This window comes from Phalacrocorax aristotelis, chromosome 2 (genome assembly GCF_949628215.1).
Source record: "Phalacrocorax aristotelis chromosome 2, bGulAri2.1, whole genome shotgun sequence".
Taxonomy (NCBI): Eukaryota; Metazoa; Chordata; class Aves; order Suliformes; family Phalacrocoracidae; genus Phalacrocorax; species Phalacrocorax aristotelis.
This window is the reverse complement of record NC_134277.1, coordinates 136,285,243-136,313,126: the sequence shown is the minus strand read 5'-3', so window position 1 is coordinate 136,313,126 and position 27,884 is coordinate 136,285,243. Positions and strand designations below refer to the sequence as shown.

At 41.3% G+C, this 27,884-nt stretch overlaps 1 protein-coding gene across 1 annotated transcript in view; it reads left to right on the top strand.

Moving 5' to 3' along the window:
* ZNF704 (zinc finger protein 704) overlaps window positions 1-14,881 on the top strand; it is an 88,983-nt gene extending 74,102 nt beyond the window's left edge. Inside the window, exons 6-9 of the mRNA XM_075085299.1 lie at window positions 1,067-1,328; window positions 6,328-6,432; window positions 12,349-12,443; window positions 14,249-14,881. Coding sequence (XP_074941400.1) covers window positions 1,067-1,328; window positions 6,328-6,432; window positions 12,349-12,443; window positions 14,249-14,360 — 574 coding nt within the window. The 3' untranslated portion in view covers window positions 14,361-14,881. The remainder of the gene's footprint in view (window positions 1-1,066; window positions 1,329-6,327; window positions 6,433-12,348; window positions 12,444-14,248) is intronic.
* The last annotated feature ends 13,003 nt before the right edge of the window (window positions 14,882-27,884 follow it).

The window sequence follows — 27,884 nt, the reverse complement described above, 5'->3', positions numbered from 1 at the left end:
GAGAGGAGTTCTGGTGAGCGTCTGGCTGCAGTACTTCTGGTAGAGCCTTTCAAATCTGCTGAACCCATGCTCTCTCAACAAGTTCTGTTGAGTAAAGTAGCAGGAGGACCACAGGCTGAGGAACTGGCTAGGGGCTGGTTTGGGGATGCATACCTGGAAAAGGAGAGGCCCAGCATTCAGCCCTGATATGGACACGCAGGCAGGAGGACACTTAGGGCTCTCAGATTTTCCGTATGGAAGATTCAGGGGAAAATATGCATGTATGAGCTGTGAGTTACATCTGTATAGCGTGTGGATAATGAATGTGCTAAAATAGTGGTTTGTTTGGGACTTCAAGATAATGTGTAGTCTACTGGGAACTACTGCTTTGACTGGGCTGCTTTGCTCCTAGCGCTTGCACTCAAACGTGCAGCAGATTGCGCCAGGGGATGCAGGGGCACTTAAGCCTTCTACATCTCCTCGTTCAGTAAGTCTGCACCTAGAGAGCAGGAGCAGAAAGTCCAGCACCAGCAAGCCAGCCCTTACATGTCCTTGTTCTACCTGTGTTTGAGCGATGCATGGCAAAACACTTTTCTAGCAGCTTCTTCTGCTAATCCAAGGAAAGTTTAATTAAGTAGCCTATGATAAGATTACATATTCTTTGGTGTTACATTAGTGAAGTATATCTTGCCCTTGTTATCTTTACCCACCCTTCTGTGGCTGCTCTATCATTTCTGAAGTCAGAGTCCATTGAGATTCTTGTTAACTTCAATAGCTAGGAATGAGAAGCTGATATTTAAGCTGAAGCACAGAAATAAAACATCTGCTCCAAGGTCAAAGAATTAGGCAAGAATAACACACAGAGGAAAAAATTCTAATTCCTGCTTCTTTTCCCTTCAGACTAGATGATTTTCTTTTCCTATCCACTTCCCTGCAGCCAGATTGCTGATAAAGTAGGTAGGGTTGAAACTGGGAATATTAATTTATTGACAGTATGAATATATTTGCTCATGCATGTAGAACTTAAAATTTACCTTGGGGTTCTTGCTTTCATTAAATCAGTCCTTCATCCTTTGTCTTGATACAGACGTGTAGGAGAGTCTGACTACAGTGATGGAGAGGAGGATTTTTACTACACAGAAATCAGGCTCAACACGGACTCAGTAGCTGATGGCTTAAGCAGTCTTTCCCCAGTCTCTCCGTCTTTAGCATCTCCTCCTTCCTTTCCTACCCAAGATGCAATCCGTCCTGAAACTTCCTGTGCCAAAACCGAGACTAAATTGATGACACCTCTGAGCCGCTCAGCTCCTACCAACCTCTACCTCGTACACACGGACCATGCTTACCAGGTAATGCTAGTGAGAATGACCTCCACTGATTACACTAATGTCATTAATGTATGAACAAATGTCAGATGACAATGTTTGGGTTTTAAAAAGCCAAGTCTAGTTTTAATGGGCTGAAAAGTTTTCAGGGCAGCCCAAAGGGTCATCTCATTTAAATCTTCTTGTGGTCTTCTGAGCTAGTTGTTTGTGTGTGCTCCCACGATAGCTGGTGGGCTTTGAGGTGCTATATATCCAACCACACATAGGTGCGTACTTCAGGTTGAGAAGAGTTGCTCTGTGTATCCCACTGACTACATCAGTTATGTATGTAGGGCCCAAGGTGATGCGCTCAAATGTGGTCTCCTGAATTGTAAAAATTCTCATTTGATCAGCCAAATCCCTCTCAGAGTCTTAATTTCAGCTCTGGTTGTACTGGATGTGTCTGTAGGCAAGTACCCAAGGGATGCCAGAAGCAATTAATTTCCTCTATTTGTACACTGTGAGATGTCAGTTTGCATATGTGAAGAAGAGCAGGAAGAATGGAAAGTCATGTATGGTATCCTCCTACTCTTAGAGGTAATGCTTTGCAAATGGCAAAAATCCCATCAGATCCAAAAACTGCTGTTCCAGAAACTTCCAACTAAGTTCAGCCAGAAAGCATTAATTGTAAAAGTGCACTAAAATTTGACAGGTTTTGGTCTGGGTGCCATATGAGAAAAGAATAGAGGCTTTGAAGTAGTGTGGTCCATGACCTGTGTATGCACCGGAGAACTGAACTCTTAAATTTATCAGATGCAATAACTTTAGTGTACAGCATTGTGCAGATGAAACCTTTTTGTTGTGTGTCTGGAGCAGACCTGCTAGAAGGGCAGAGGAAACCACACAGAATTCACAGGCTTATTTTAGACTCTTGTGCATGACAGAAAGCATGGGTGGAAGCTTGGCACCTCAGGTGGGAGCTGCATTGGGGAGCACACCAACCTGGGGACCGATCAAACCAGCTAGGAGAAAGACTTTCTTCTCAGTCTCGCTTAAGCCCTGAGAGTGAAGCACCAAGTCTAGGCTGCTGAGAAGAGTCTCACTTCATTTGGGATTTTCAGTCATGACACTCTTCCCTGCAGTTTGGAGACTCGCTTGATCCTTTTTCATAAGCAGCCTTTGAGTTAAGTACTTGCCTAAGGAAATCCTAGTTCAGATGTTTCAGCCTCTTGAATTAGATTTGAACTGATGTTTTCCGTGACATGAGACCGCAAATGTCTGAGCCATTTCCTTTTCAAGTTGCTCTGGTTTCAATACTTCGTTTCATCAGCAAGGAGTGACACAGTCCACACTGTTCAAGGCATTCCTGTTGGAAGCAGGAGACGGGGGTCCCTGCTCCAGTTCACGTTCAGGTTCTCCTTGCAAAGGAAGCAGCTCTGCAGAGGAGGTCAGTGGCATCCCGTGCTAGGGTCCCTCTAGCCCAGCAAGAAGAGCACTCGCCGGGAGGCAAGGTAAAGACTCAACTCTTGCCAGCAAGACAAGGAATTGAGCCCAGCTTTCACTTGTAGCATTTAAGCATTCTTATGACTAATCTACTGTGTAAAAGGGAATAGAAGAGAAGGTGTAAACGGCACCTTTAATACTTCCTGCAGTTTCCTTGCTGGAGTGAGCCATATACAGAATTTCAAAACTTTACTTCTGATAAAAATATTATCTGTATCAAAACTGAAACAAAGTATTGAATGGGAATGTAGTGAAGACTATCTCTCATATGAATGAAAGCATGAAAGTGGAAATTACTTCATTTGGAGTGAAGAGGCAAAATACACAGCTCAAGGAACTCAGATGAGGGAGGCTGAATTATGTTAATTCCAGAATTCCTGTTAAAAAAAAGGGAAGAAAATCAGGAACACAGAGCTGAGTCGCAGGAACCCTAAACAGCTCTGTTAATTGACATTTCCCATTTGACTGGAAAATTGCAAATATGATACCTGTAGTAAGAACGGTGTAAAGGGGAAGTGATAAGACAAGTCCTGACTCTCTTCTCTGACCCATTCTTGTGGATGAGCAAAGATTTAGAGGAATAATTGAAGAAATTGTGTAAAGTACAGCAAATGAGGTGAACTGCGATGGAGGACCCCCAAAGGGAGATTATGCTAGAACAGTCTAGCATCTTCCTTGGACAAAGTCAACAATGAAGAAGTACAGAAGAACAAATCCCTGTGGATTCAAGGAGAGCATTTGATCTTAAAACATATAGGCAGTATTTGTGAGGCCAGTGTTTAAATTTAGCGTAGGAAAAAGAGCTGGGGAGTCAGGGAGGACAGCAGTGAGTTATGTTGAAAGGGCTATTGAATGTTATTAGTGGAGTTGAATGAAAAGCCATATTTGGGCCTGATCTAATTTTCATTAAATCATTTTGGTACTAGCAAATACTATGATAAATGTCGCTGATAATTAACTCGGGGGACGTCAGCAGTAAAGGAGTTCGTATATCATGCTTACATGACTGGCCGATCTTAAGAATAATAGGTTGTGGATGCAGTTTAATGGCAGAACATGCAAAGTCCTGTACCTTAGGATCTAATGATATTTTTATGCTATAAACTGAGGTAGTTAGCAAATTACATGAGGAGGAAACCTGTGTTCATTAATCAAGCACAGAATGACCATGAGCCAACAGCAATAGAGCTGTGAAGGAAAAAAAAAATTGTCAGCTTTCCTGGGTAAGAAATAGCAAGGAGAGACAGTGGGTTTTAATCTTGTTGTACAAGACCCCTGGATAACTTCAACTGAGATACTGAGTAGGGTTCTGGTCAACCAAGTTCAAGGATGCTGGGCTCCAGTTAGAAGAGGTAGAAAAGTGATTAGAGTGAAGAGGGAGGGCAGGGAGGACATACATGGAGGGCCTTTCCAGCCCAGGGACTGACAGCTCGAGCAAAGCCAGGGGCAAGGAGAGGATGGGATTGCCACCTGGGAAGAAAGCGGGAAGACAATACTGACAGGGGAAGAGGTGAGCACGTGCTATTTCAGATATAAGGGCAATATGGGCACAAATAAATAATTATATATGATCTATTAATATATTTGGAGTGGAAATTAGATGGACATCTCTAAGCAAAGTGAGATCAGGGTATAGAAACTCTTCACCTTGTTGTAATGTTATGGTTACTTACCTTATGGAAGGGATTGTCTAAAATGTTAGCCTGAAAAAGGTGATGGTGTTTGACGAGCAAAGATGCACATCTGGGAAACAATGGGACAAGGTGATTGACTGTCTAAATCTGATCATGTTTAAGGTAGATATTTAGGCACTGAGAAAAAATAATGGAGCACCATGGTATTTTAGGCAACTGCAAATCACAGCAATTTTAAACTTCTCATATTTCACGTTTCATTATGAAACTAGTGCCTGTACCTGTTAATTTTAGCTACAGAGGAACTACATGCAGGCTCTTTCAGCATCTAGGATTTCCGTTGCGGGTGTTATTCAAATACCTGGGGAAGTCTCCATGCTGACCCAGCTTTGAGCTGATATCCCAGTGGGGTGCTACATGGAGGCAGTGCTGCCTCGCTGCCCACCCAGCTGCATGCAGTTCTTTCTGGCAGGAGTGCCGTGGTCATTCACTCCTTCCCATTTGAACAGGGCTGTGATGAAGAACTACTGGTACCATCTGGAGTTGCCAAATTTTTCTTGATGCCTTTCAGCAAGGTTTTTATATTTTGTGGAGCTCAGTGGACATTTGCCTCTCACGTCTGTGTGGGTTCTCTTGGAGCTGTCAGCAGGCTCGGCAGCCTGCAGAGCATTGCTGCTGTAGACGGACGCATCAGCAGTCTCAGTTTCTTTTCCTTGGAAAGACTCCAGGGGGTTGCTTCAGCACTTGTTTACTCTGAAGATTATCTTTAATGGGGACTATCAGGTTGTAGGTTGTCATCACTCCTCTCTGCCTGGCAGCTCAGGGAAGCACTCTCTTCCCTGAAGTGGTGAGACAACTTCAGCAGCCTCAAACACAAACACTACTTAAATAAGTGCATTGTGTTATTGGCAGGCGTAAACAACTGAGAGGCAGAAGTAAAAGCTCATTTTTAATAGCAAGTTCTTTGTAAGTTTAAACCAAGGAACCTTTTTTTTGTGGTTAAAGTTTGAAATTCAAGAGTCAGGAGGAGCCTGCATTCATGGTGGCTGGTCATGCTCCTGTTAGGTAGGGTCACTGCAAAGGTATGAAATTCCTGACTCTGTCAGTTAAATGGGATTCAAAAAGTGGCAGGGGAGAATTCCTGATGAGGGCTTAGAGCCCAGAAGGAAAACCAGAGGGAGGGCACAAAATGAAAGATGCTCAGTGGTCTGAGCTCAGATTGTCGGGTATTGCACCCCAGAGTGGCACTGGGTATTACAGCCCAGATGGGAAGAACGTTCAAGGGGCCCAGGGGTCCTTCAAGTATTTGCTTTAGCTTAGTCTTTTAAGAGCTGTTTTTTGAATCCCAAGGATGATTTTCGGCTCGTTTTTAATAGGAAAGGCTGTTTTAATTGGGATGATTCTCAAAAACATTTATCTGATAAACGAGAAATGGCCAACCCTCTACTGTTGATCGTTAACCCTGTTGTCCAAGAAGCCTTCAGTTGTTTAAACCAGCTGCCATCAGTTTAAATACTGCCTTGTTTATCACTGTGGAACAGGTGATCATTTGTAATATTTTTTGCTGCTAGCTGGCATTATTTTGAAAGTTATTTGTATGTGATGTTTGATTTTGTGTGGCTTTTTTATCAGATCTAGCTTTTAAGGGTTTTGTATGGATTCTTGTGAGAGCTCTCATTTTCTCTAAACAAGGTTTCAATAACAGTGGTATATAAATACGCCCCTTTCTTACTGGCTCATCCAGAATTATCCCCCTCAAAAGGGTAAAATGCTTGTCACCATGCAGTTTTTTCCCCACTTTAGAAAGTCCCTTGTAGATTTACAGTTTCAAGGACTGAAAGCTGCCTTGAAATGCTTTGGAAGAGGAATGGTTCTTCTTACTGGAATAATATTTTCTTTTCACACAGGCCACTCCTCCGGTGAACATTCCAGGGTCAGCAAAATTCACTCCCAATGGCAGTAGCTTTAGCATCTCTTGGCAGTCGCCTCCAGTTACCTTCACTGGCATTCCAGTAAGTGAACAACACCAAAAAGAGAGAAAGAAAAAATAACAAGTTGTTAGAACTTTTTGTTTTGTTTCACAGTGCCTCACAATAGAAGTAAATTTGACGTAACAGGTACTGAAAAGAAATAAAAGAAATATATGCCTCTGTTTGCCAGCATGGCTGATTTTAACACTTTTGCTAGTCTCTTTAATTCAGTAGGGTTACTTTTTTTTTGTTTGTTTTGCATCGGTGTTTACAAGCAGAGAACTAGATCTATAGTATATATTTTTTAAAACTATATGCTTCCAAAAGAACATTCTGGTAGTTGCAGAGCCTGGCACTATATGCTCCTTTTTGTGCCACTAAGAGATTTCTTGCAAAACTAGATGGAAAATCAGTGTGGTGATGGTTGTGTGAACAGGCTAATTGGATTCAAGCAGTAGGGCTGTTACCTAAATGAACTCTGAAGATGAAGCATATTTGAAAGGAGCAATAGGATGAAATGCAAAGTCTGATTCTAGTAGGCTTACATATATGTAGTCCCTGTTGATATCGGAAAATTCTGTACTTTGATACAGAAAACACAATACAAATAAAATAATATACAGAAAAAAAATAAAATTCAATAGGTACTGCATTTTGATACTAATATGTATTGCAGTTTGACAGATTTTTAATGAAGATGTATTAGATGTATGTATTAGATGTAAAGTCAACTCTGACCCTGTCTTCACAGCAGATAGTGTACAAGGCCTAATTTCATGAACAGGACTTGCAGAAATGGAATGTTTGCTTGAACGTAGACTTCGACAAGTCCGAAATGTAACACAGCATAAGTGTGGATACCATAGGGGGGGTTAAAACCTTTATGAAGAGTTCAAAGGGATTAGGCTTCTAGTGCCTAGCACGGTGAATACGAAAAGAAAATGTAAATCACTATTTATGAGTAGTGGAAAATCTTCTGTATAATAAATAGAAATAAATATTAATGTAATGTATCCTGAGTTTTATTAGAAAGCATTTTTCAGTATGAATTGATATTCTCGAATCATAAGCCTTTTTTTATACATAACGTTTCATTTAATATTACACCTTATGAATTTATGAATTTTTAAATTGTGTTATATAAGGCACGTTACTTATCCAAAGAACCATATAGCTTTTTTTCTCTCCTGACAGTGAATATTAGACATGTCAATAAGAGACACTGCTTCTCTCCCTTCTCTTCATCAAGTCAATCTCCAAAGCTACTTATTGTCAACCTTTGGCAAATCTCGGAGATTTTCTGCAGAGGCTGTGGCATCCTGCAGGGCTGATAAAAAATGAAAGTGGCTGAATCAATTACACTGCACTCTGCCAATGAATATTTATTAAATTCCATCAAGGAACAACTAACAGTGAAAGACATCATGCTGGCAGTAATTCGAACAAGAGTGCCTTGACAGAGCGTGCTATCCATAAAGTTCCTTGAGAATTTGATTTCCCAACAATGGGGTTGATACGGAGTAATTATGAAACTGGCTCCTTTTGTGGAGTAGCAGAAATTGGTGCCAAGAGTGTTGGGAATCTAAAAATGCAATTAGCCACATTGTAAATCAGACACTTAAGAGGACAGGATTAGACACGTATGCGTTGAGTTTACTTGTTCAAGCAACAACATTGATCCGTGGCTGTAGAGTTGAGAGTTCTCAAAAGAATTTAAGAAATGCCAAATCACTTTCTGAGGATTTTATGGAGATGCCAGTGGTTTAAGTACAATTTAAAAATAAACCAGCTACAAAAACCTGGGCAAGCAGTGATGATGGCAGAATTATAAACCTCTCAGGGAACCATATGAACTGCCTTTATATCTCTGTGTAATAACATTTATAAGGCTAAGGCTATTCAGGGTAGAAAGGAAAAAAAAAAAGAAAAAAACCCTTCTAGGTTTGCACACATTTGACTATTCTGTCATCAGTGAGATCACTTACTAATTACAAAGGTTTGCCTGCAGTGGAAAATTATGTGCAGTAAGTGAGGGTGCAAGTGCAAAGAGATGTTAAATAACTATATAATAAATGAAAGTTTCGTTTCTCCTGCTTCAAAGTAAATTAGATATTGCCTTATAAAAACAAGGCTCTGTCAATTCCCACCCTTACACTGAGCGTAACTACTTTAGGAAAGCTGTAGTATAGGGGACTTTCTCCCTCTCTTATGAGGTTTATTTAAGCCCAGACTATGTGACAGAGCCAGCATACTATAAACTTGTGCAATTTTGTACATACATGGTCCCTGAGATTAAATGCAGGTCTGTAACACCCAAAGAAACTTCAGAGAGTAAGTCCAAACCATTACTTTTTGTCTGACCCTTAATGTCTATTCAAGCAGTTTTCTAGAATGGCTTTTGGATACTTTTTTGGCCTGGACAAACCACTGAGCAGTAAAGGATTTGGTACAGATTTGCAAAAGAGTGTAACATTTTTTCACGTGACTAGTGATGTTGGAATGGGGCCGTTCTGTCCTTGACCCATTAGAGAGCTGTAGGATCCTGATTTCAGACAGTTTCCTTTGTAGGCCTGTATGTCAGCAGTTAAGTCCACGAGAGAGATGAAATTTCAAAATAGTCGTCTTTTGTGGCCTTTTTGACACTTACCTTAGGTGTTACCCCATTCATTCCTGCGGACATCGAGTTCAGTGACACTGAGCATGCCCTGCTTGCTCTCCTGGAAACTTGGGTGTTGTGACAGACAATCATGCATTGCGTTTAGTCCTCACTTTTGGGCAGTCTTTAGCAGAGCTCTCCTGAAAGGCCTTTGCGAATGTCAGTGTGCTTTTCAGCAAGTACCTAAGCGCCTCAAAACAAGCTGTACATGCAGCTGGGTCAGTCAGGGTTCAGTATGCAACTGCTTTAGGCTCAGGGGTATTCACAGCATCTAACTGTGCACATTTATCTATAAGTCTTGTAGCCGTAAATGAGGAGAATTGGGGGACCCTCTCAAGTCCTCATACTTTGTGCCTTAATTGTACCTTAATCATTTAGGTTAGATTCCCAAGGCAGATGGGAAATGCACTTTTTCGTACTATTTTCCCGTGATAACTTTGCAGGTGCAAGAGAAGGTCGAGTGTAGGCACAGCTAAGAGTCACTGGTAGGTGTGATTCTCTGCACGGAGCAGAAAGGACAAGTTCATGTTTGCTCTACCGCTTGAGACTGAACAAGGAGAAAAAATAAGGCACAGCATGGGGATGTATGAGGAGGACGAATGAAATGATGCAGGTGGTTCTAGTCACATGAGGAATGGTGGAGTCTGTATCTCTTGGTACTGGAGGGCTTAACATAATGACTGTACAGTTCCACTTTTAATAATGCAGAATGAAAGTCTTCTTGAATGCCAGCATGAGCTCTGCTTTGTGATATTGATTCTTACCCGCCTTGCTCATAAGACCCAAAAAGGCTGAACAGGAGAAGATCTTTAAGTCTGATAATCCGATGTTTACAGATCACAAAAATCTTCTCTGTAACCAGTTTCCCCCAGGAGCTGTAACTGGAAACTCCAGGTCCTCCCTTCTAACAAACACTATAGTTTCACATTAATTCTCTGCGTAGACAACACTTCAAACGCGAAAAGCCTCCAACAGCAAGGATTGCCTTCTCACGCCCTCCTCTTGATCTGCAGTCAGTGTTGCGTACAGGGGAGTACAGCTGACTGGTATTAAGGCCTGCTGCAAAGCGTGTCAAACAGTGCAGTGTAGCTGCCTTGGAAATCATCTTGCAGAGACCTTCTCTGGAGAATGTGAAGGGAGACGCAGTCTGCACGCCGCAATTACTTCTCAAGCCTGTTCTGTGTTTGGAAGCGAGCAGGATAGTTGGTTATAACATAGGAGGCCATCAAAGTACTTTTCTGGTCAATGATAACCAAGGAATATGTTGGGTATGGGTTAGTAGTGGTAGATATCCAAATTTTCTGGTTTTTAAAGTGTTTAGGAACCCTTGCAGAATTGACTGGAGATCTGTGGCTGCTGGTAATGACTGAAAAACCATGCAGTGTGTGGTAAATGCCGAAGACTAGAAAGGTGTTATTGCTTTGCATTTTATCTTCAGTGTTTCGGTCATTCCTCGGTAAAGCAGAGAAGTGATTGATAAAAGATAGGAAAGAAGGTCAGTCAGCATCATCTTATGTGGCAGGATTTGCCAAACCAACCCCATACCAGTCTTCAAGGATATGGCAGGTTTGGTGGATAAAGGCAACTGCACATGTCTAATGTACATCTCGAAAAGCAGCAGGTAGTACCAATGTAGCACATACTAAGGAAATTAAGATCTGTCTGTCAGACCTCAAGTACCAGTAGTTAACTGGGAATCTTCTTTACTGAGCCAGCATCACCTCCATACGAGGACGGGTGCTTTTCAGGATTTTCATAATTGATTTGGAAATAAATTATGAAGTTACTGCTGATGATCCATTTTCTGGATGGCTGAGAGACAAAAAGACATGATAATCATCTGTGAAGCAGGGCCCTTTTCAGACTCGGTGTCCTCTAATTGTGCAAAATGCAAGGTTGTATTTATGAGAAAAGGGAATTTGGGTAATCCCTGGCATCTCAGGAGAGCACTGCCATTGAAAGTAAAGGCTGCAAAAGGTTCAGGACATGCAGACTGCAAGCTCCCTTCAGTACGGAGAGGCGATAGGAGAGACGGAGCTAGTGTGGTCTCTGGATGTATGTATGTGAGTTCTGGTTAACAGGCACAAAGTTCTTTCACATTTCGGATATGTAAAATATTATATCAGTAATGGCCTAAACCTGCTCAGAGCGTGAGCTGCACATGCAGTTAAAACAGAAATTACTGTAGTTGCCAGCCAAGAGTAAAAGTTGAAACAGAGTCGGCACTCCATTGTGAGTATTAGTTTTTTGCTCCTGTGGAGTAGCTGTAAAATAGACTTTATTTCAAAAATCAAAGCACATTCATCTCCTCAAGTCAGGTCAGTCCCCTTTCTTCCAGGACTTCAAAAGAGCAGGAGTGAAAAGTTGTAGCAATGCAGGGAACTATGACAATATCTGCAGGTCCTGGCTGCAGGAAGCAGTGACTTCATGCACCAGACGCCCAAAAGAAGCTCGCTACGTTGTGTATGTAACAAAAATAAGTGTTTGTAAATCTTTTTTCTGGTGTTTTAGATGGAAAGTGGTTGTGGCCTTCACCCGGGAGCAAAGACAGACCCTAGCGGTAAATAATGTAGGAATTATTTAAAGCCAAGCTTTATGCCATGTGATTACTCGAATAATGTTGCCAACCCCCAGGTTCATGTAGGAGGCTTATTTGGAAAGTCACAGAAGACCAAACCACACCCTTCACTCGGGAACATTCACAGAGGAGGACACCTGCTGAGAAGGTTTACAGTGCAGAATAAAGGAAATAATCCAGTGCATCTTGTTAGCAGCCTCAGTCAGGAGGGCTGCCTTGCACTCCCATTAAATCCTAGAGGGCCGCATCGTAACTGCGCTGCAGCAAACCCCCTTCTCCAAGGCTGTCTCTCCCCAAAGAGCGTCAGGTCACGAGAGCAACATGTGAAATCCTTTATTTCATAGGGGTTTATTGGTATTGATCTCAGCCCAGGCCGGAGACTGGAGAAGGTTTTCATAAGAGCTATTCAGAGTTCTTAAATAAGAATGAATGCATTTTCCATATTTCCCAAAACCTGAAATGTTGCTGATCTGTATTCTGGTTTGCTCTGTTTGGACGGCTGAAGTACAGGGAAACAAAACGGAGCTAACATAGCGTACCGAATGCTCAGTAGAAGTCTTTCTAAATAGGCCTACAACCTACTTAACATTTGTATGTTATATAACAACCTTCCCTGGTTATCCTTGCCACCATGCATCATGTATTGCGTTTTCTGGGAGAAGTGTTTATACTGCATTCGTATGTGTACGTCAGTCGTAAGCAGTTTTTTTGTCTGTATTGACAGGTCTCACCAACTCATAATCGTCCTGCAGGGAGTGGAGAGCAGAAACAGTCCCACACAGTTCTTTCATCACCGCCTAGAGTAGCGTTTGGCTTGAGGTATGGGACCACTAGCTCCTACTGACAGACCGGCAGCCTCAGAACCTGGAGGGCATTTAGTAAATAAGGTGTCAGTGGCCAAAGAAACAGAAAAACCACACCACCAACCGTGATTGTGGTTGTCAGGCAGTTTCTTACTAGAACGCTTCAGTGTAACTGTCTGGACCTATTTTGCTTTTCTTTGTCATCAAAGGTAAAGTTCGGGGGGAAAAGGGAGTTGTTGTGAAATGAAAAAGGCAGGCTGGGAAGCAAAACCGCAGGCCTTGTGCCAGGCATGTCTGGAGTTCAGATGCAGATCTAAATTGCCCTGCAAAGCAGCGCTGCCCAGGCTCACTGACGCTGCCCAGGTTCGCCCCTCCAGCTGAAGCAATCCTGAACTCCAGTATGTGGCTCTGATTTTTTCCCCTGAAAGGCTGGGCTGGTTTGTTTGTTCATCACCTTTCGGTCAGTATGGGATTTGGCTGCAACTGAATTATGAGAAACAGTATCTTAAAACAAATTAGATCAAAGCAGAGCTTTTTATACTTTCTATGAAAGTTAAGTAGGCTACGTTCACTTCCATTAAAACTAACTGATGTTTGAGCAGCATCTGCTTTAAGAGTGTTCAGAAAGTTCTGTTAAAAAATCGAACTGTGATGCTAAATTTCTTGAAGCGAAGAAACTCTTCGTTTCTCACAGTCCTAAAGGTGACCATACCCTACAGTGAGACAAGAGGAAGTTTTCATGCTTTTCAGTTTCTTCATGTTTCTCAGATAATTGCATATGCTACGAACTAAACATAGGATCTTTCCAGTTCATGGATTGTGCCCATTAATGAATGTTCAGTAATCAAAAAATGTACGGGTATGCACAAGAGGCATCACCAGGCAGCTCCCGTGTGTGCCGTGCAGTGTGTAATACAGGTGCTGAACAGTTCTGTCTGTACAGTTACTTGATTTAAAGACGCCAGGACAGATGGCACTGCTGTAGTGAGCGTTGGGTGAGATCCTGTAGCATTGCTCCGCAGGTTTGCTGGCTTTCTGTGTGTTAAATAAAGTTCCATTTTAACAGTTACTTTGATCATTTTCTAAACTTGTGAGCTTTTGAGTGTGGTTGTAAGATGGAAAACATGACAGTCGTTACAGCTCTAAAAGCGGATACTGCCTGCCTTGCTGACTTTGGGGATGACAGAGAAGGAACACATGTCACCGTGCTGCAGCTGAGGGCAAGGGTTAAAACTTGTTTTGAATCGCTTTGTTGCTTTTCAGTCAGTGAGCTCAGAGAAACCACGCAGGGAGGACCGGCAAGCTTAGGAGATCTTCCCTTAGCTTTGCTTTTCCCCCTTTGCATATCTGGTACCTGTGGGCAGTCAAGGTCTGCTGCTCAGAGCTATGCAGAATGCTTGCACCACAGCTCTAAAGCAAAGAGGACTTTGGCCTCACGTGACCTGGACTGTATGGAAGGATAGCTATGACTGGCCATTACATGGCTAAAGTACCATTTTTCTAGACTGGGTTTAGTCGTTTGCTAAAGTCAGGTCCGCACGTGCCTTGGATGAGCCCTTGTGCGGAGGAGCAGGCTCTGCAGCTGCTGCAGAGGCTGTAGAAGCCAGGCGAGGAGAGGGTGGGTCCCAGGGAGCTGTGGAGTCCCGGCCCTCTGTCTGTCTGGTTAATCAGCTCCCAGTTGACTCAAACAACCCAAATCCCTTTGAAACGGTGGGGGTTCTCTGCCTGCTGCTCTCTACTGAGATTGTTGTCCTGATCTTAGGGTGATAGAGCAAAGCTACAACAGCATCTTGTTAACAAGCTTCCCTTTCTCTCTGACAGGAAGCCTAGAGGGGAGGGGAAAAAGTGTCGGAAGGTCTATGGGATGGAGAACAGAGATATGTGGTGTACTGCCTGCCGATGGAAGAAGGCCTGCCAAAGGTTCATCGACTAAAGATTGAAATTATGCAGAGGATTTGGGGATGGGGGAGGACAACAGCAGAACCAGACTGCTGCAGCTGCACTGTATCACTTCCCATTTTCCCTCCAGTGATGTGGTGTTGAGGGGCTTTTTTTGTTGTTTTTTTGGGGGGTGGTTTGGTGGTTGTTTTTGTTTTGTTTTGTTTTTTAAAGAGCTTTGTATTTCAAAGTGAAGCACTTGTAGCCAAGGAGAAGCACTAAATCAAAACCTGTGTGGAGCAATAGAGAAAACAAAAAGCAAAACCAAGAACATACAACAAAATTCTGTCTTACTAAGTATGGAAACCAGAGCAGCTATTAGTGTTTTTCTGTAGAAGAAAGGAAAAAGTTAAATTTTTGCTAACTCTGTGAGCTACTTGCTCCTTAGGATAATTTTTAACCATTTCAGTCTCTGTGCTGTGAACGTCTGTATTTGCTAAACTGAACAATTTTTCTTTTCCTGAAACGAAGATCTCTTTTTGAAAGCTTTCTAATAAACACTTCAGAGTCATATAAGCTACAGTTTACTCAACAAAAGCTGTACTAAGACGGGAGACTGCTAAATAATTCTCCTGATAGGATTGATCATGATTATATTGTATTTTTGGAAAGGGGATGTGGGGAGGAGTTGGGATTTTCATTTGTTTGTTTACAGGAGAAAAGCAAAGTCTGAATTTGCAAGAAGGGCAAGCAGTGCTCCTGGAAGATTTTTAAACCAGGCACAGACCAGTGGAGTGGAACAAAGTAATTTAAGTACCAAATTGGATTTTGATCCTCTAGAGGAAGAAAAGCAGCAATGGAAAGTCACCAGCAGATACTGTCACGTCAAGAAGTTGAGGGAAGAAATCCAGCGATGTTTGATTGAAACCCATAAGAATACAGTGGGGGTCTAGTAGCTATTCTTACGGCTCTCCCGTTCCTGAGGGAGGATGACCAGTTGGACCAGCACGTCTGTTGCTGCAGGAGGCCTATAAAGACTGGGTAAATGCAGCCACTAGGATTGTATGTAATACCGATTCAGGGACACGATCCAGCCCAGCAGTTCTTCTCCTGCTTCCTTTTCTCTTATCTGAGAGATTTTTAAGATAATGGTTTGCTAAGCTTCCCCCCACCCCTTAGAGTTGCTAAGATCTTGATGCAAAAAAACAATAGAGAAAGGAAAACACCCCCTTTCCACAACATCATCTCAGAAAAAGAAGTACAGCAGTGAAGGAGCAACGTATTTATGGTAAAAGTCCATTTCTTAACTCATTTTGATGTACAAATTAACAAGTTTCTCAATTTGCAGTACTTGGATAGATATGGGTACTTCTGGTTTCTATGTCCATTAGAAAGTACACAAGAATGCGGAAAGCTGATATTCTGTCTCAACTTATATCGAATTACTATTAATTAATGGTTATTTCAGTGCAAAAATAAAATAAGGGTTTGCTAGGATATGAATGTATACAGTTAAAAATACTTGCTTGTTAAACAAAGTAAGACACCTTAAAAAAAATCAGGAAAACACAGAAGCAAAACTTTGCCTATTAATAGAGGCATGGAGGCCCACGAACGCCTGGATTTTATTTTTTTTTCCATACAATTTGAAATTAGACCAATTTTTTCTTGTCTGTGCCAGCTCATCCTTACTGAGAAAAAGGGGGGCTCTAAGTATCTAAAGAGTGTCCTGAAATCTGGTCCAAAGTTCACTTGACAGCTTTATGAAGCGTGCATCGCTGCTTATGCCTGTGTAAAAGCACAAAATAACAATGCAGTTGTTAATGGACACTCTGAGTTCAGTGAAGGAGTGCTGAGATGCAAAATTTATAATAGGAGCTACCGAAGGTTATCATCTGATTTTCTTTGAACAAGTTAATTGGGCAATCAGATGCCTAATTTGAGCATGCTATTGCTGCAGTTGTTTACAAATTGTGTGATTTACATGCACAAGTGGCAAGAGACGTTTGCGTGCACGCATTTACTCCTTTTTTTGCCCAGTCGTGTTCGCTAATTCATTTCTAAAAAAAAAGGAAAATACACTCTGAAATCTAGTAAGACCCTGAAATACATACATGTGTGAGTGTGTTTTTATATATATATATTAAAAATATATAACTATATATTATATAGTTTTATAGGTGTGTATATATATATATAAAACCTGGGACCAACAGAGAGGAGAAAGACTGTTTTCTTTATAAATAGAAGACAAGACATTAAAGGTCAGTGGATCCACACAGCCACTCTTTTATCGTCTTTCCTCTTAATAAAATGTGGGTCATGGGTTTTCTTTGGGTGTTGTATTTCTTCTCAATTTCCGTAGTAAAATACCTCATAGTAATTCATAGTCATTTCATCTTCAAACACCGAGCTTGCTGTTGGTGTAATTACTTTGGTAGAACTTAGAAAATTTGGGTCCTTTCCAAGATACTCCTGCCCGTTCCCTCACACCCCCCCAATTTTTACAAGCACTCTGAGACTAATTATAAAGCATTCCATAATTAATTTTACTATTGCTAGACTGACAGTATTTGCCTGTATATTTGTTGTTCCCCTCCTTTTATATTTTCCCTTTTTGCTCTGGAGGATTTTTTTGAAAATAACATATCAGATTGTATATTGTTTCTATAACGTAATGGCGTTGTGAGCACCTTTCCTGAGGGCACTTTACAGATTATTGTAATAAGATTATTCTTTATAAATTTCTGCACAGAAGAATGGTTTTGTTCCCAGATCAGATATGGATTCCATATTGGCACAAAAGCCACAAATCTTCAAAACGGGATAGAAAGTTGGTGTGAACAAAACAGAGGACATAAGATTCTTGATAAATCCTGCCAGGACAAAGCTAAATTACCAGTACTTTTACACAACCTTTTATCAGCAATTTATATTAAATCAGTTTCATATCTTACGGCTGTGGCATTTTGATTCAAAGTAGGCCCTCCTCTAGTCACCGTGTCTCGACCGTGGCCTGCAATAGCGAGATGGCGCGGCCATCTGGGCCTGCAGGAGGCATTCATTAGTTGCTTTGTGCTTTGAACTCATGTCACACGATCACTTCGGCATCTGCCGAGACCCCCTTTGCCCTCCTGACACACCCAGAAAGGACAGAAGTGTCGGCAGAGCCCTTCCTGTGCTGGTGCAGCCAAGTGTAATCTGGAATAACCTCTTTGGTTTTTCAGTCCCTTGCTTTGGTGTTGCTTTAAGCTGCATCACTGTCCTCCTAATGTCCAGTTCAGCTCAAACCACTGCACCAGCCTCCCCAAAAGACTGGGATTTGTTTCCCAAGGAGGAGCTGGCCTGAATGCTTTGGTCGTTTATCGTCACCAGTACACGCCATTTCCCCTGTTTTCGGTGTCTCAGTGGGAGGCAGGTCATTGGCTGTGACCTCCCGGAGAAGGCAGAAAGAACAGCCTGAACACATCACACAGTCTCTGCATGCTGCGGGGATTTGGATGTGGGGTCATTTATGTCAAGAGCAAGAACTTCCCCCTAGGATACAAAAATGGAAGGATCTATTTTATTGGGTTTAACCACTTATTAGTATTGATGCTGGTACAGAAATTGCCAACATCAGTCTCAGAGTGGAGATCGACCGTATAGATCCTAAATATTTTTCTTCAGGAGCTTTCTTGCTATAACAAAGTATTTCCCACTTCCCCACTTCCCCCACCCCCCAAAAAGGTCTGGAAAAGGAGATAATTTTAGAAGGGGGAAATTTTAATGGCCATTTTAAAAATGTGGCCGCTCCAACTGCTCCTGTATGAAATAGCAGCTATTGGGCGTTACAGACTAGGGTCATCTTAGTCATAAAATGGTTTCCATCCAAAACAATGTGCCTGATTCTTTAGTGCCTTGCACAAATGTAACAGGATACACAAGATGCTAAGTGAGCAAAAACTCCTCCATTCCAGTTTGTAGGTTTACACTTAACTTTTAACCAATACCAGTCATCACCTAGCAGCTATCCATTGTCATGTAAGCTAGACCTATACACCCTGCTTATGTGAATAAGCTGAGTAGAATGCCTAGCTGTTGAATTACTTTATCCAAGTCATTAGCCCGCTATGAACGTTAGGTGTCTAATGATCTACAGGTTCCTTGCACCCATTCACCTAGACTGACATCACTTTCTTCATTCCTTCTCCCCTTTGTTTCTTAAGATAACGAATGGGTAGACAACAGGAGGCAAAGCTTTAGCCAAAAGTTCTTGTAGAACCTGCATGTAAGAACAGATTCCAGCTCCATGTCATATCCCAAACATCCTTGTCACCCAGCTTTAGTTTTTTCACTTCTCCTCATCCAGTGAGTCGGGATGGTTTTCCATTTCTTGCTACGGTCTGGGGCCAGCTAGTGTGGCCCTGCCGAGACTGTAGGACAGTTGCTGTAAGTGTGGCAATATAAAGCAATTTCTTTCTTCCCCTGCCTGTAAATATGTTGAAATACCATCTCAGAAACAGGACGTGAAATTAGAAGCTTGCTGGCCATGTGTAGAGGCGTAACAGGTTACCAGTGAGGCTTGTTCCTCTTCATTCAAACTTCAGTCATCTGTAGGAGAAAGTTGTGCCATGCCTTTTCTTAGAAGTATTTTGATAAGGAAGCGTTTGCAGTCTCATTTTGGTCTTAATTTACACTTTATTCGTTCTTCCTGTAACGTAGTAACGCTGGAACCAAGACCTGTATGGAGTACGGGATTTAATCTGCATTTGTCAGAATTTTTCTGGTAGGTAACTGTGGGCTGTTGCAAAGCATCACAGCAGAGATTTTGTTCTACTATAAGTTCAGGAGAGATTTATGGCACCTTTAGCAACATAGCTAGAAAGTAAGTTATGAGCAAAAATTAATCAAGCTGAGGGTTTAAATGCATCTATGTCTGCTAGCCATGTGCAGCCCTTGTCCGCATCTATGCGGAGCTTGAAAAGCGAAACAGCCGATGTACGCCGACGGGTGGTAGCGCCCGCTTGAACTATTTTTTCCATCTTAGGCTACAGTGCTTTCTCATAGGCCACGCTCTCACTTCTATCCAAATGCAAGATTAAAGATGTGTGTCTTCCTCTTGCAGCTTCTTGAGTTCATTCCTGAATACGAAAAACACTGATTGTGTTCCCTGTGCTTCACACAGACCATTTTCAGTAGCAATCGAGAAAGACCCTGAAAAGATAAATCAGCCTGGTTCTGATGGCACCAAGCAAAATAAAATATGGTTTTCTCCTCTGCTGGCTTGTACTCACAGCAAGAATCTGTTTGGCCAGTCAGCTGATGGCATGTAAGGGAATGGATAAATTTAGTTACAGTGTTCTCTTTTTTTAACACGTTTTAACAGCAAGACTTTTTCTCCTTCGGTGTTTGAATGTGAATGCGAGATCACTATTATACCCTTGAGGGAAATTAATTTAGCAATAGGAATGCTGTTTCTGCTTTCCTCGTACTGGGCATGCACCCAATATTATACTAACAAGGTTGGGTTTCAAGGTTAAATCTGAATTCTTGATGTAATTCAATGCTAAAGATGGGCTCTAACATTTTAAAGTGTTTGAATGTGAGTTTACCATTTGTCAGTCCTCTTAAAAAATTCAGGTTTGACTTTGGAGTCCTTATCTTAGCATGTTATACCCTGCGGCAACTAGTGTGTGATGTGTAATGGTCAGATAAACAAAAGTGACTAAAACGTTTGTGGAAAAACTGCCTTGGGAAGGCAGGGGAAAAAAAGGTAGCCAATACAAATTTCCTCAGGGAACCTAAGAGGGCTGTAAAGGCAGGATGTAGGTTTATTGAACAGAAGATGGCTAAGAAATTGATTTTTTTTTTCTATTCTAGGCAAAATTTAAAGAGCAATATGTTGCTACTTGAATTATTAAAACTAGAAGGAAGCACTAATTAGTCAACATGGTCTCACTTAATGCTATAGCTTATGAAGTTCCAAATAGAAAAAAAAAACATGTTGATGATATAAAAATATAGAAAATTAGCTTGAACCATAACCTGATTATAATATAAATCTATACATCTGTATAAATCTTCAGGATCTACTGTAAATATAAGGGCTTCTTGTTTCTATAGTTGCTTGGTCAAAAAGCATCCTTTGTCTCTAATGGGATGACTTCTTACCAAATTACTTCAGCAAGCAAAAAAAAAAAAACATGTTAGCATAATCTCCTGGAGGTGCTGGGTGCTCTAGAATATGCAAACTCTCAAATTTTTCTTTATTTGTACGCAAAGAAATTATTTTTAGTCCATAACATTTTTTCCTATCAACTCTTTCTGTGTCCAGGGACGCCATTCTGCAGACTCCCAAATATTTATACTGAAGTGAATAAAAATCAGAAGCTTGAGTATTAGGACCTAAAAGTGTAAATAGCACCTGGCATCAGAATTTTTAGTATCAGCATTTAACTGCAGTAATTATTTCTTACAGTGGTGCCAACACATCTTTCAGGGAAGGGGTGCACATAATCTCTAAATGAGCAGGTATGGCTGCGCAGAGGTAGAACTGCTGGTATTCCAACAATAAAGCGTAGGCTCAGGTTCATCAGAGCACTCAAGTATGTGCTTAACTTCACTTGTGGAGTTTGTCGATGAGACCGTCCGTGTTTCAAAAGTTAGGCACACGTTTTCATGCTCTTCTGAACTCAGGCCTTGGCAAGAGAGGTACTCTTACAGCTTCGTTTGAAATACACACTTTGTAAGACAATCTGTCTTTTTCTGATTTTATACAATTTGTCTTGTATTTAGAAGACCAGGCAAATTTAGAGAATTCTTTTTTAAAATTATTTTTTACATTGCAGAAGGGAAGTGAGAAAGAAGACAAGTTTAACTGTACATTTCAGGATGTGAAAGTGTTGCTTCGGTTTGTAAAAGGTGTCTATTTGCCATCAAGCTCAAAGGAACTTATTTGAGCACATCAGAAAAAAAACGTATGACAAGCAGGTCACGTTATATAAATGAATATAGTTCCATCTGTATTTCCTGCTCGCTCAGCACTCCTCCAGGCAACTGGAGGCATAGGAGCCCTCGAGTACGCAAGGAAATAAATAAGTTTACCTAAAAACAGGAGTACTGTGCTTTAAGCCACAAATGATGTTGTCTGTGTGTAATTTTTAGCTGTAAAAGAAAACAGACAGTAGCCTTATTAACAAGGTGCAATACTTACAAAGGGCTAAATTCTGGAAACAAGCGGTGTGTGTTTGTACTTCACCGCAGAATGTGCACTCTTTTAAAACCGACTTTTATAGCACCGGGATCTTATTATCTCTCTGAAATGATAATGTTGGTATAATTGTCTAACCATTCATTATACATTATGAAACAGGATTTGGGACTTCCTAAGAACCAAAAGGAGGAGAGGGGGAGCTATAGAACACATAAAATAGCGGTATGTTGTTGTACATGGTAGAAGTAACCTAAAACACCTTTACAGAACTATACAAATTCTGGATTACTGAAAGAAAAAAGATATATTGCCGTTGGTTAGAGATAGTTTATTCTGAAATTCCCTGTAATGTCCTGAAAATGCCTGCTTTGATGTTCAGTGTTTGCTTTGTCTCTTGCATCTTACTATTGGGTTTTATTTGTTTGTATTCTGATTGTGGAGACATTCCTAAATTACCAATACTTGGCTTGAAGTTGTGTTCTTTTGAAAATAACTTAAAATTGAGATATTTCTTCATCAAACTGTACAGTCTGAATGAGCTCATACAACACGATCTGCTCCAACTTAGTGGAGAATTCACGCAGGCAGAAGGTTATATAGGAAAAGATGACATTGAGGGATTGTTGTTCAGTTATGAAGAGGATTTGAACAATCAAACTAAAAGCTCCGCTCACATATTTATTCTTTCCATCTGCACTGTGGGGTCAACAGGGTACAGGTTGCCAAGTATGGTGTATCTTGCAATCTTACACCTTTTTTTTTGCTGTTAAATGATGACATATACATCATTTTTCCCATCTCTCTTACTGGTTTTGTTCAGAGTCCAGAATTAACTGAAAGGCAGAACTACTCAGATCTTTTGAACACAAGGCTGTTTGGTCACTTCCCTGTTTGACTTCCAGCAAAGGGCCAAAGGATAAATTCAAATTTAGAGGCAGTAGTTGAAAGAGGCTTGAGCCAGTCAGGTAAGACCCAAGACAAAATTGCTCAGAATTGAGAACTGAGGAAACTAATCTTAAGCAGCCAATTTCAGAAGTTTTCGGGTTTGTTTTGTTTGTTTTTTTTTAAATTACAGCCTGATAAAAAGTCTTGTTACACACTTAAGAGCAGAATGCAGATAGCATTGTAACTAGCTGAGCCCTCAAAGCATTACAGGTTTTCTCAGGAGAGCTGCAATTATTCCCATCCATAAGTGCATTGACTAGGCCTGCTCGCGTGGGTAACTGATGTAGATCGAAGGCACTTGGGTTTTCCTCTGTGTGACTATTTCCACTGTAATTGGGAGTGTAATATTACGAATCTCCCTTTCTGAGTGCTTGAGAAGAGAGTTTTGCTGTTAGGCTTTATGAGAGGGATGAACGCGTACTTAGGCACATTTGCATGGCTCTTGGAAGATGGTGGCTCAGTTTCTAGCAATACCGAAGTGGCAGTGCTTTGGCTGTGTCACTTAGTGACAGATTTAAGAGCTGTTAAGCACATGCTGTTCAGCCTGTAATCCATCCTACTGATAGCAGGCCCAGGAAGATGGAGGTTTCTCAGAACGGGATCCAGGGTAGCCAGCCTGTTGTGAAGGGAGTCGCCACCATGACACCAGGCCGTGTGCTGTCAGCTGGAGCAAGTGCACAGCTCGTGTCCAGCTTCAGGCAGGTGGTCCTCTGCATTCATTGGACCCACAGTACAAAACGCTCTTTCGAAGCGTTCTTTCTTTCAGAGATTAAAATAAAAATGTTGGAGAAATTTTATGTTACAGAATGTCTACAATATTTTAAGAGCTGAAATCAGAAGTGGTGGTTTCCCTCCTTTCCAGAGCCACAGTGCAGCTCCCCGACTAAGCGGTGGGAGTGTGCTCCCATCTGGGCTCCCGCAGAGCCCTCTGACTTTAACCAAGTCCTCCTCACAAGATTTGCTGGAACCCATCAAAGAGCCCTAAAACCAGGCCAATGTAAGTTTGACCTCCCCCCCAGGTAAAGGAGGCTTTTTCCAACTCCTTCCAAACTCTTCCGCTTCCTAAGCGAGTGCTTTATTAGTAGACTTTTATAAAGAGGGCATTGCCCCAACAGTTTCCAGTGGCATTTCTAACACAGCGCCAGCCACCACTGCATTTGCAAGGAACTGGATGTTATCTTTGTCAGTCATGGGGTTTTGGGAATATTGTTTTAGATTTAGATCTCCACATTTCACCTAACGCTGTAGTTCTGAAGCAGCTTAAGTTGGCATGAGCTTGTGCTACTGTTGAAAGAGCTGTTCCTGCCCCTTGGCAGAGACAAGTTTAGAGAGAAATATCCCATGTTATGGTGGCTCAAACCACTCCTGAAAGTGTAGATCTCTATAAAAAGCTTAAAAACTAGCTCAGGATATGGCTTGCTGGGTTTGTACCTCTGCTCTTAATGTGGCAGGCGCAATAATACTGTCTTTATCCCACCCTGTCTTGGCTGGAGACTCATTAAGGGCCTGGACTCGCACATGCTCTCCTACAGCAGCTAGCTCAGGAGAGCTCTGCTAACGGCTGGTTGCTTAGCACTACTAGAGTACCATTAAAACAGCATCGATTTTGATACAAAATGGAATCTATAGGGGAAGAAAGAAGAGTTAGATCAATAATCCTACATGTAGTGAGTCTTAAAACTACATCTCAACTATGCCATGGTCTTGCTAAGCAGATATTGGAGGAGTTAAGGGACATGCAAAGCAGCCTTACCAGACCTTGATCCTCCCCTGGCCCCAGGGACATCCTGGAGCCAGTCTGGTGCTATTCAGCGTCATGTCTCAGGCCGGGCAAGGTTTATGACGGGGGTGGGGAGGTGGGATCTCTGTAATACATATCCAGGCTTCAGAAATCCAGGGTGTATTTCTCCTCTGGACATGGTAGCAAATAGGAAAGATCCTCATCTGCTTTGCTAGTGCAGTTTTTCAGCCTCTTTTTATTGAAGCATCAGTGTAATAATGATGGGAATGCCAGGAAGAAGGTCAAGGCTTGTAAGGTAACTGAAGGAAGGTAACTGTCAGCATCAGTTGCATTACATTGTTTTAAACTCTGAAAAAACCAATTGTTTTCTTGTCATCTGCTATTTACTTCATATAAGAAAGGCGTTTCCCTCATAGAAGGGGGTGAATTTAGCAGCTGTAGGAAAACAAAAGCCCAACTGCCCAGTTTTTATGAATATGGGATTTCGGATACCCTCTGCTTGCATCAGACTGCAGTATTTAGATCCGTGCATTCTTTTGTCTCACTTCAGTCACAGAAGAGCAATATCTGCCCGCAAAGTTGTTCTTCCGTTGTTTCCTATAAAATATTGTTTTGGAGAAGATGAAGTAAATTTAAGTTCTGTTTTAAAAACATTTTTTCTGAATTATTATTTTTAGAACCAGAGCATTTCCTCTTTCACTCAGTGTAAAATGACTGACCTTTAATTGCTCTGCATTGCACTTTATGTATTTTTTCACTTGCTGGGCCATGTATTTTTCATACGTCAAACAATAAAGGTTTTGTTAATGTAGTTTTAACTAGAAATTATCCATGAAACTAAGATGTTTTTATAAAAATGCAAGTTCCGTAAAATATAGCAAATAAACTATTTAGATGAGAGACATTTTAAATGACATGTTGAGAAACAACTTCTGAAATTATTTACTGTTTGGTAAATTCGATGCATTAATGGATAGCATGGTCTAAAATGGAATACGAATAAGTGGGAGACAAAGTTCTAGACATTGGGTTTGGCTCTGTGCAAAACCTGCATTAGTTTAATTGACATGGGTCTTAAAAAAATTAGCCTAATCTCTAGTTTAAATGTATAAAGTTGAAATCAGTTTAACTTAATTACCAAAGAGATAAGTTTTCCACTGCTCTAACGCAGTGCTGTGCAGCAGGCAGTCTGAGAAGCCCCTTGTCTCTGGAGGGGCTGAACTCACACAAGTATGAGACACCACCAGAAGCCATATGCAAGTATATATTTTCCTGCTTTAAACAGCAGCTCTCCAAACTGTTATGCTTACAGGCCCACTTCCAGGTTGACAATGGCATTTCCATTTGGTTCTTCCTGCCTTCATCCCCTCTAATATTGGGAACTAGTGTCGTAAAGACAATCTTCTTGTCCCTAATTGAGCTAACGAAGAACTCATCTTCCCTCTGGGTTTGGTGTTAAACTTTCAGCCCTAATACTATTGCCTGTAGTTTAGCTTAAGAATTTTTAGATGCCAGTTTCAGTGTTTTAAACAAAGAATGGCTACTCTACGCCAGCACTAAATCCCTTTCAAATCTTGTGGAGTATACTGAAAAATAAAGACCTTTTTTACTTTTACTTTGTCCAAACTCTTCATTCCAAAACAAAGTAGAAATGTGGAAGTCTGCAGTGACTGGAAAGCGCATGGCAGTAAAGAGGGGAGAGAGAGGCAGCGATGCTCTCATTTTCTGCCCAGGGTGAGCCCTCCTTGGGCTCCCCTCTCCCAGGCTGATGCGCACATGCGGGCACAGGCCACGCACAGCTCTGAAGTCCTTGACACCATGGTGCGAAATCCCTGCAAAAGCGCTTCGTCAACCACCTCCCAGAGCCCCCAGTTCCTTTTAAGAGACTTCCAGACATTCTGCTTTTCCATTTCTACATCCATAGGTAAAAGTAAAAGCTAACCGTTAGCAGCTCCAATAGCATGAGTACAGTCTCACCTTGAGTTGCAAACGTATCCTCTTGCCGTTTTTAATCAAGCTTCAGTTTCGCCTACAAAAGATGGATTTCTGCACGCTGTAAAGCTGTTGTGTCTTTTCAGGGACTAACTGGAGTCCCTGGAGTGTGGCAAGCGCGCCGCCAGTGGCACACAAGCTACATGCTTAACGTCGGTGAGCACCGTGATACCTGTACAGAAGAGAGAGCATAGATTAAGGTTACCTGTATGTCCTACCACAGAAATGAGCGCTGCTCAGGTCTTGCAGTTGTGGAAAAGTGCTTAAAGCCTTTGCACTAAGCATGGTGTATCTCTGGAAACTCAGTTTGTGTTTGGCTGAGGAGCAAGAGCAGTGACAGGCCTACTCCAGTGTGGTGGTCCATCAGGCATCACAAATAACAGTCCTGTTGCCCGACTTGTTTCTGTATTTTCATTTGTCCGTTTGAAGGAAAGCTTAGAAGAGAAGACTTTTCATGTAGATCATACTCATTAGCAATATGATTTGATTCTGCCCTCTGGGGGCAGTGCGTGGGCCAGCACAGCAGATTTAGATAAGGTGCTTCTATGGCTAGTGACTTAGACGTAGCGAAAACCTGTTTCTTGTTAAAAGCAGGTGCTTTTTCCTTTCTTAAGATTAAAAAAAAATGCAGAACAACAAAACACCACCATGCAGACCTTTGTTAAACTCTCACTGACTCCGTGTAGCACCGGCAGCTGGGGAAAACTCCAGAATTCAGAGGACCTTGGCCATAACTCATCAAAAAGCCTCTGTGATCTACTGCGATCCAGTGCTAGATCAAAAACATGTAGACTTGGTCTCTCCAAAGAATTTTGCTGTTACTTTATATGAAAAAAATGTTAAAATCTTTGTGTCTGCATCTGAGTCAATTCTGCCTGCTGAACGAAGAGCACTTCCAATAGCCGTCAGATATGTAGGGAGTCATTCTTGCTACAAGTCGTGATGCTCCAATCATTTAAAACCTTTTTCTTAAATGAAAAACATTTGTGAAATTAGCAATGTGCATATTAATGCCTAAAAGTCTATGAAAATAATTCCGTTAAGATACTAAGAAGTATGTGCTTGCACTTGAAACTTAAAAGAAAAACTACTGAAATACTAATGCACTAAGGACTAGCTCCTGAGTTTTATTAATGTACTAAACCAGCTTTGGACTGAGTAACTTTTTCTAAAAGTTGAGAAGGAATTTTTTTTTTCTCAAGTTATCCAAGTAATCCAGGTAATGTATAGTTTGTTTCTGGTCACTGGGTTTTAGAATGAGCGAACTGCATCCTCTTGCATTTCTAATATTCATTGTACAGAAGCAAATCTTTTCTGCTTTCTTATGTCCCACTGAGTGATCAGTTTGCTAGCTACAGGCAGTGCTTCCTCACATAGATGGCAAAATATGCTTTGATAAATTTACTCTCCTCGTGAATTCTAATTATCTGATTAATATATTTTTTTCTAGTTTCAAAAATGCTTTTGTACAATTTTCATAGATATGGTTGAATGAAAATTGCAAGGAAGAACCCAGGTCACCTAATAAGTGCATTACCCACTTCTTTTTCCTAAGTAAAAATTAAGAACATGAAGTATAATGAAAAAAGTCAATTCATTGCTGAATGAAATATTTATAGAACATCTCGATTAGTAAAGAGCAGTAATCTTTGTTAAAGTTATATTTAGTAGCAAACCACTGTGTTTTAGTAAGTATCACAAGTGAG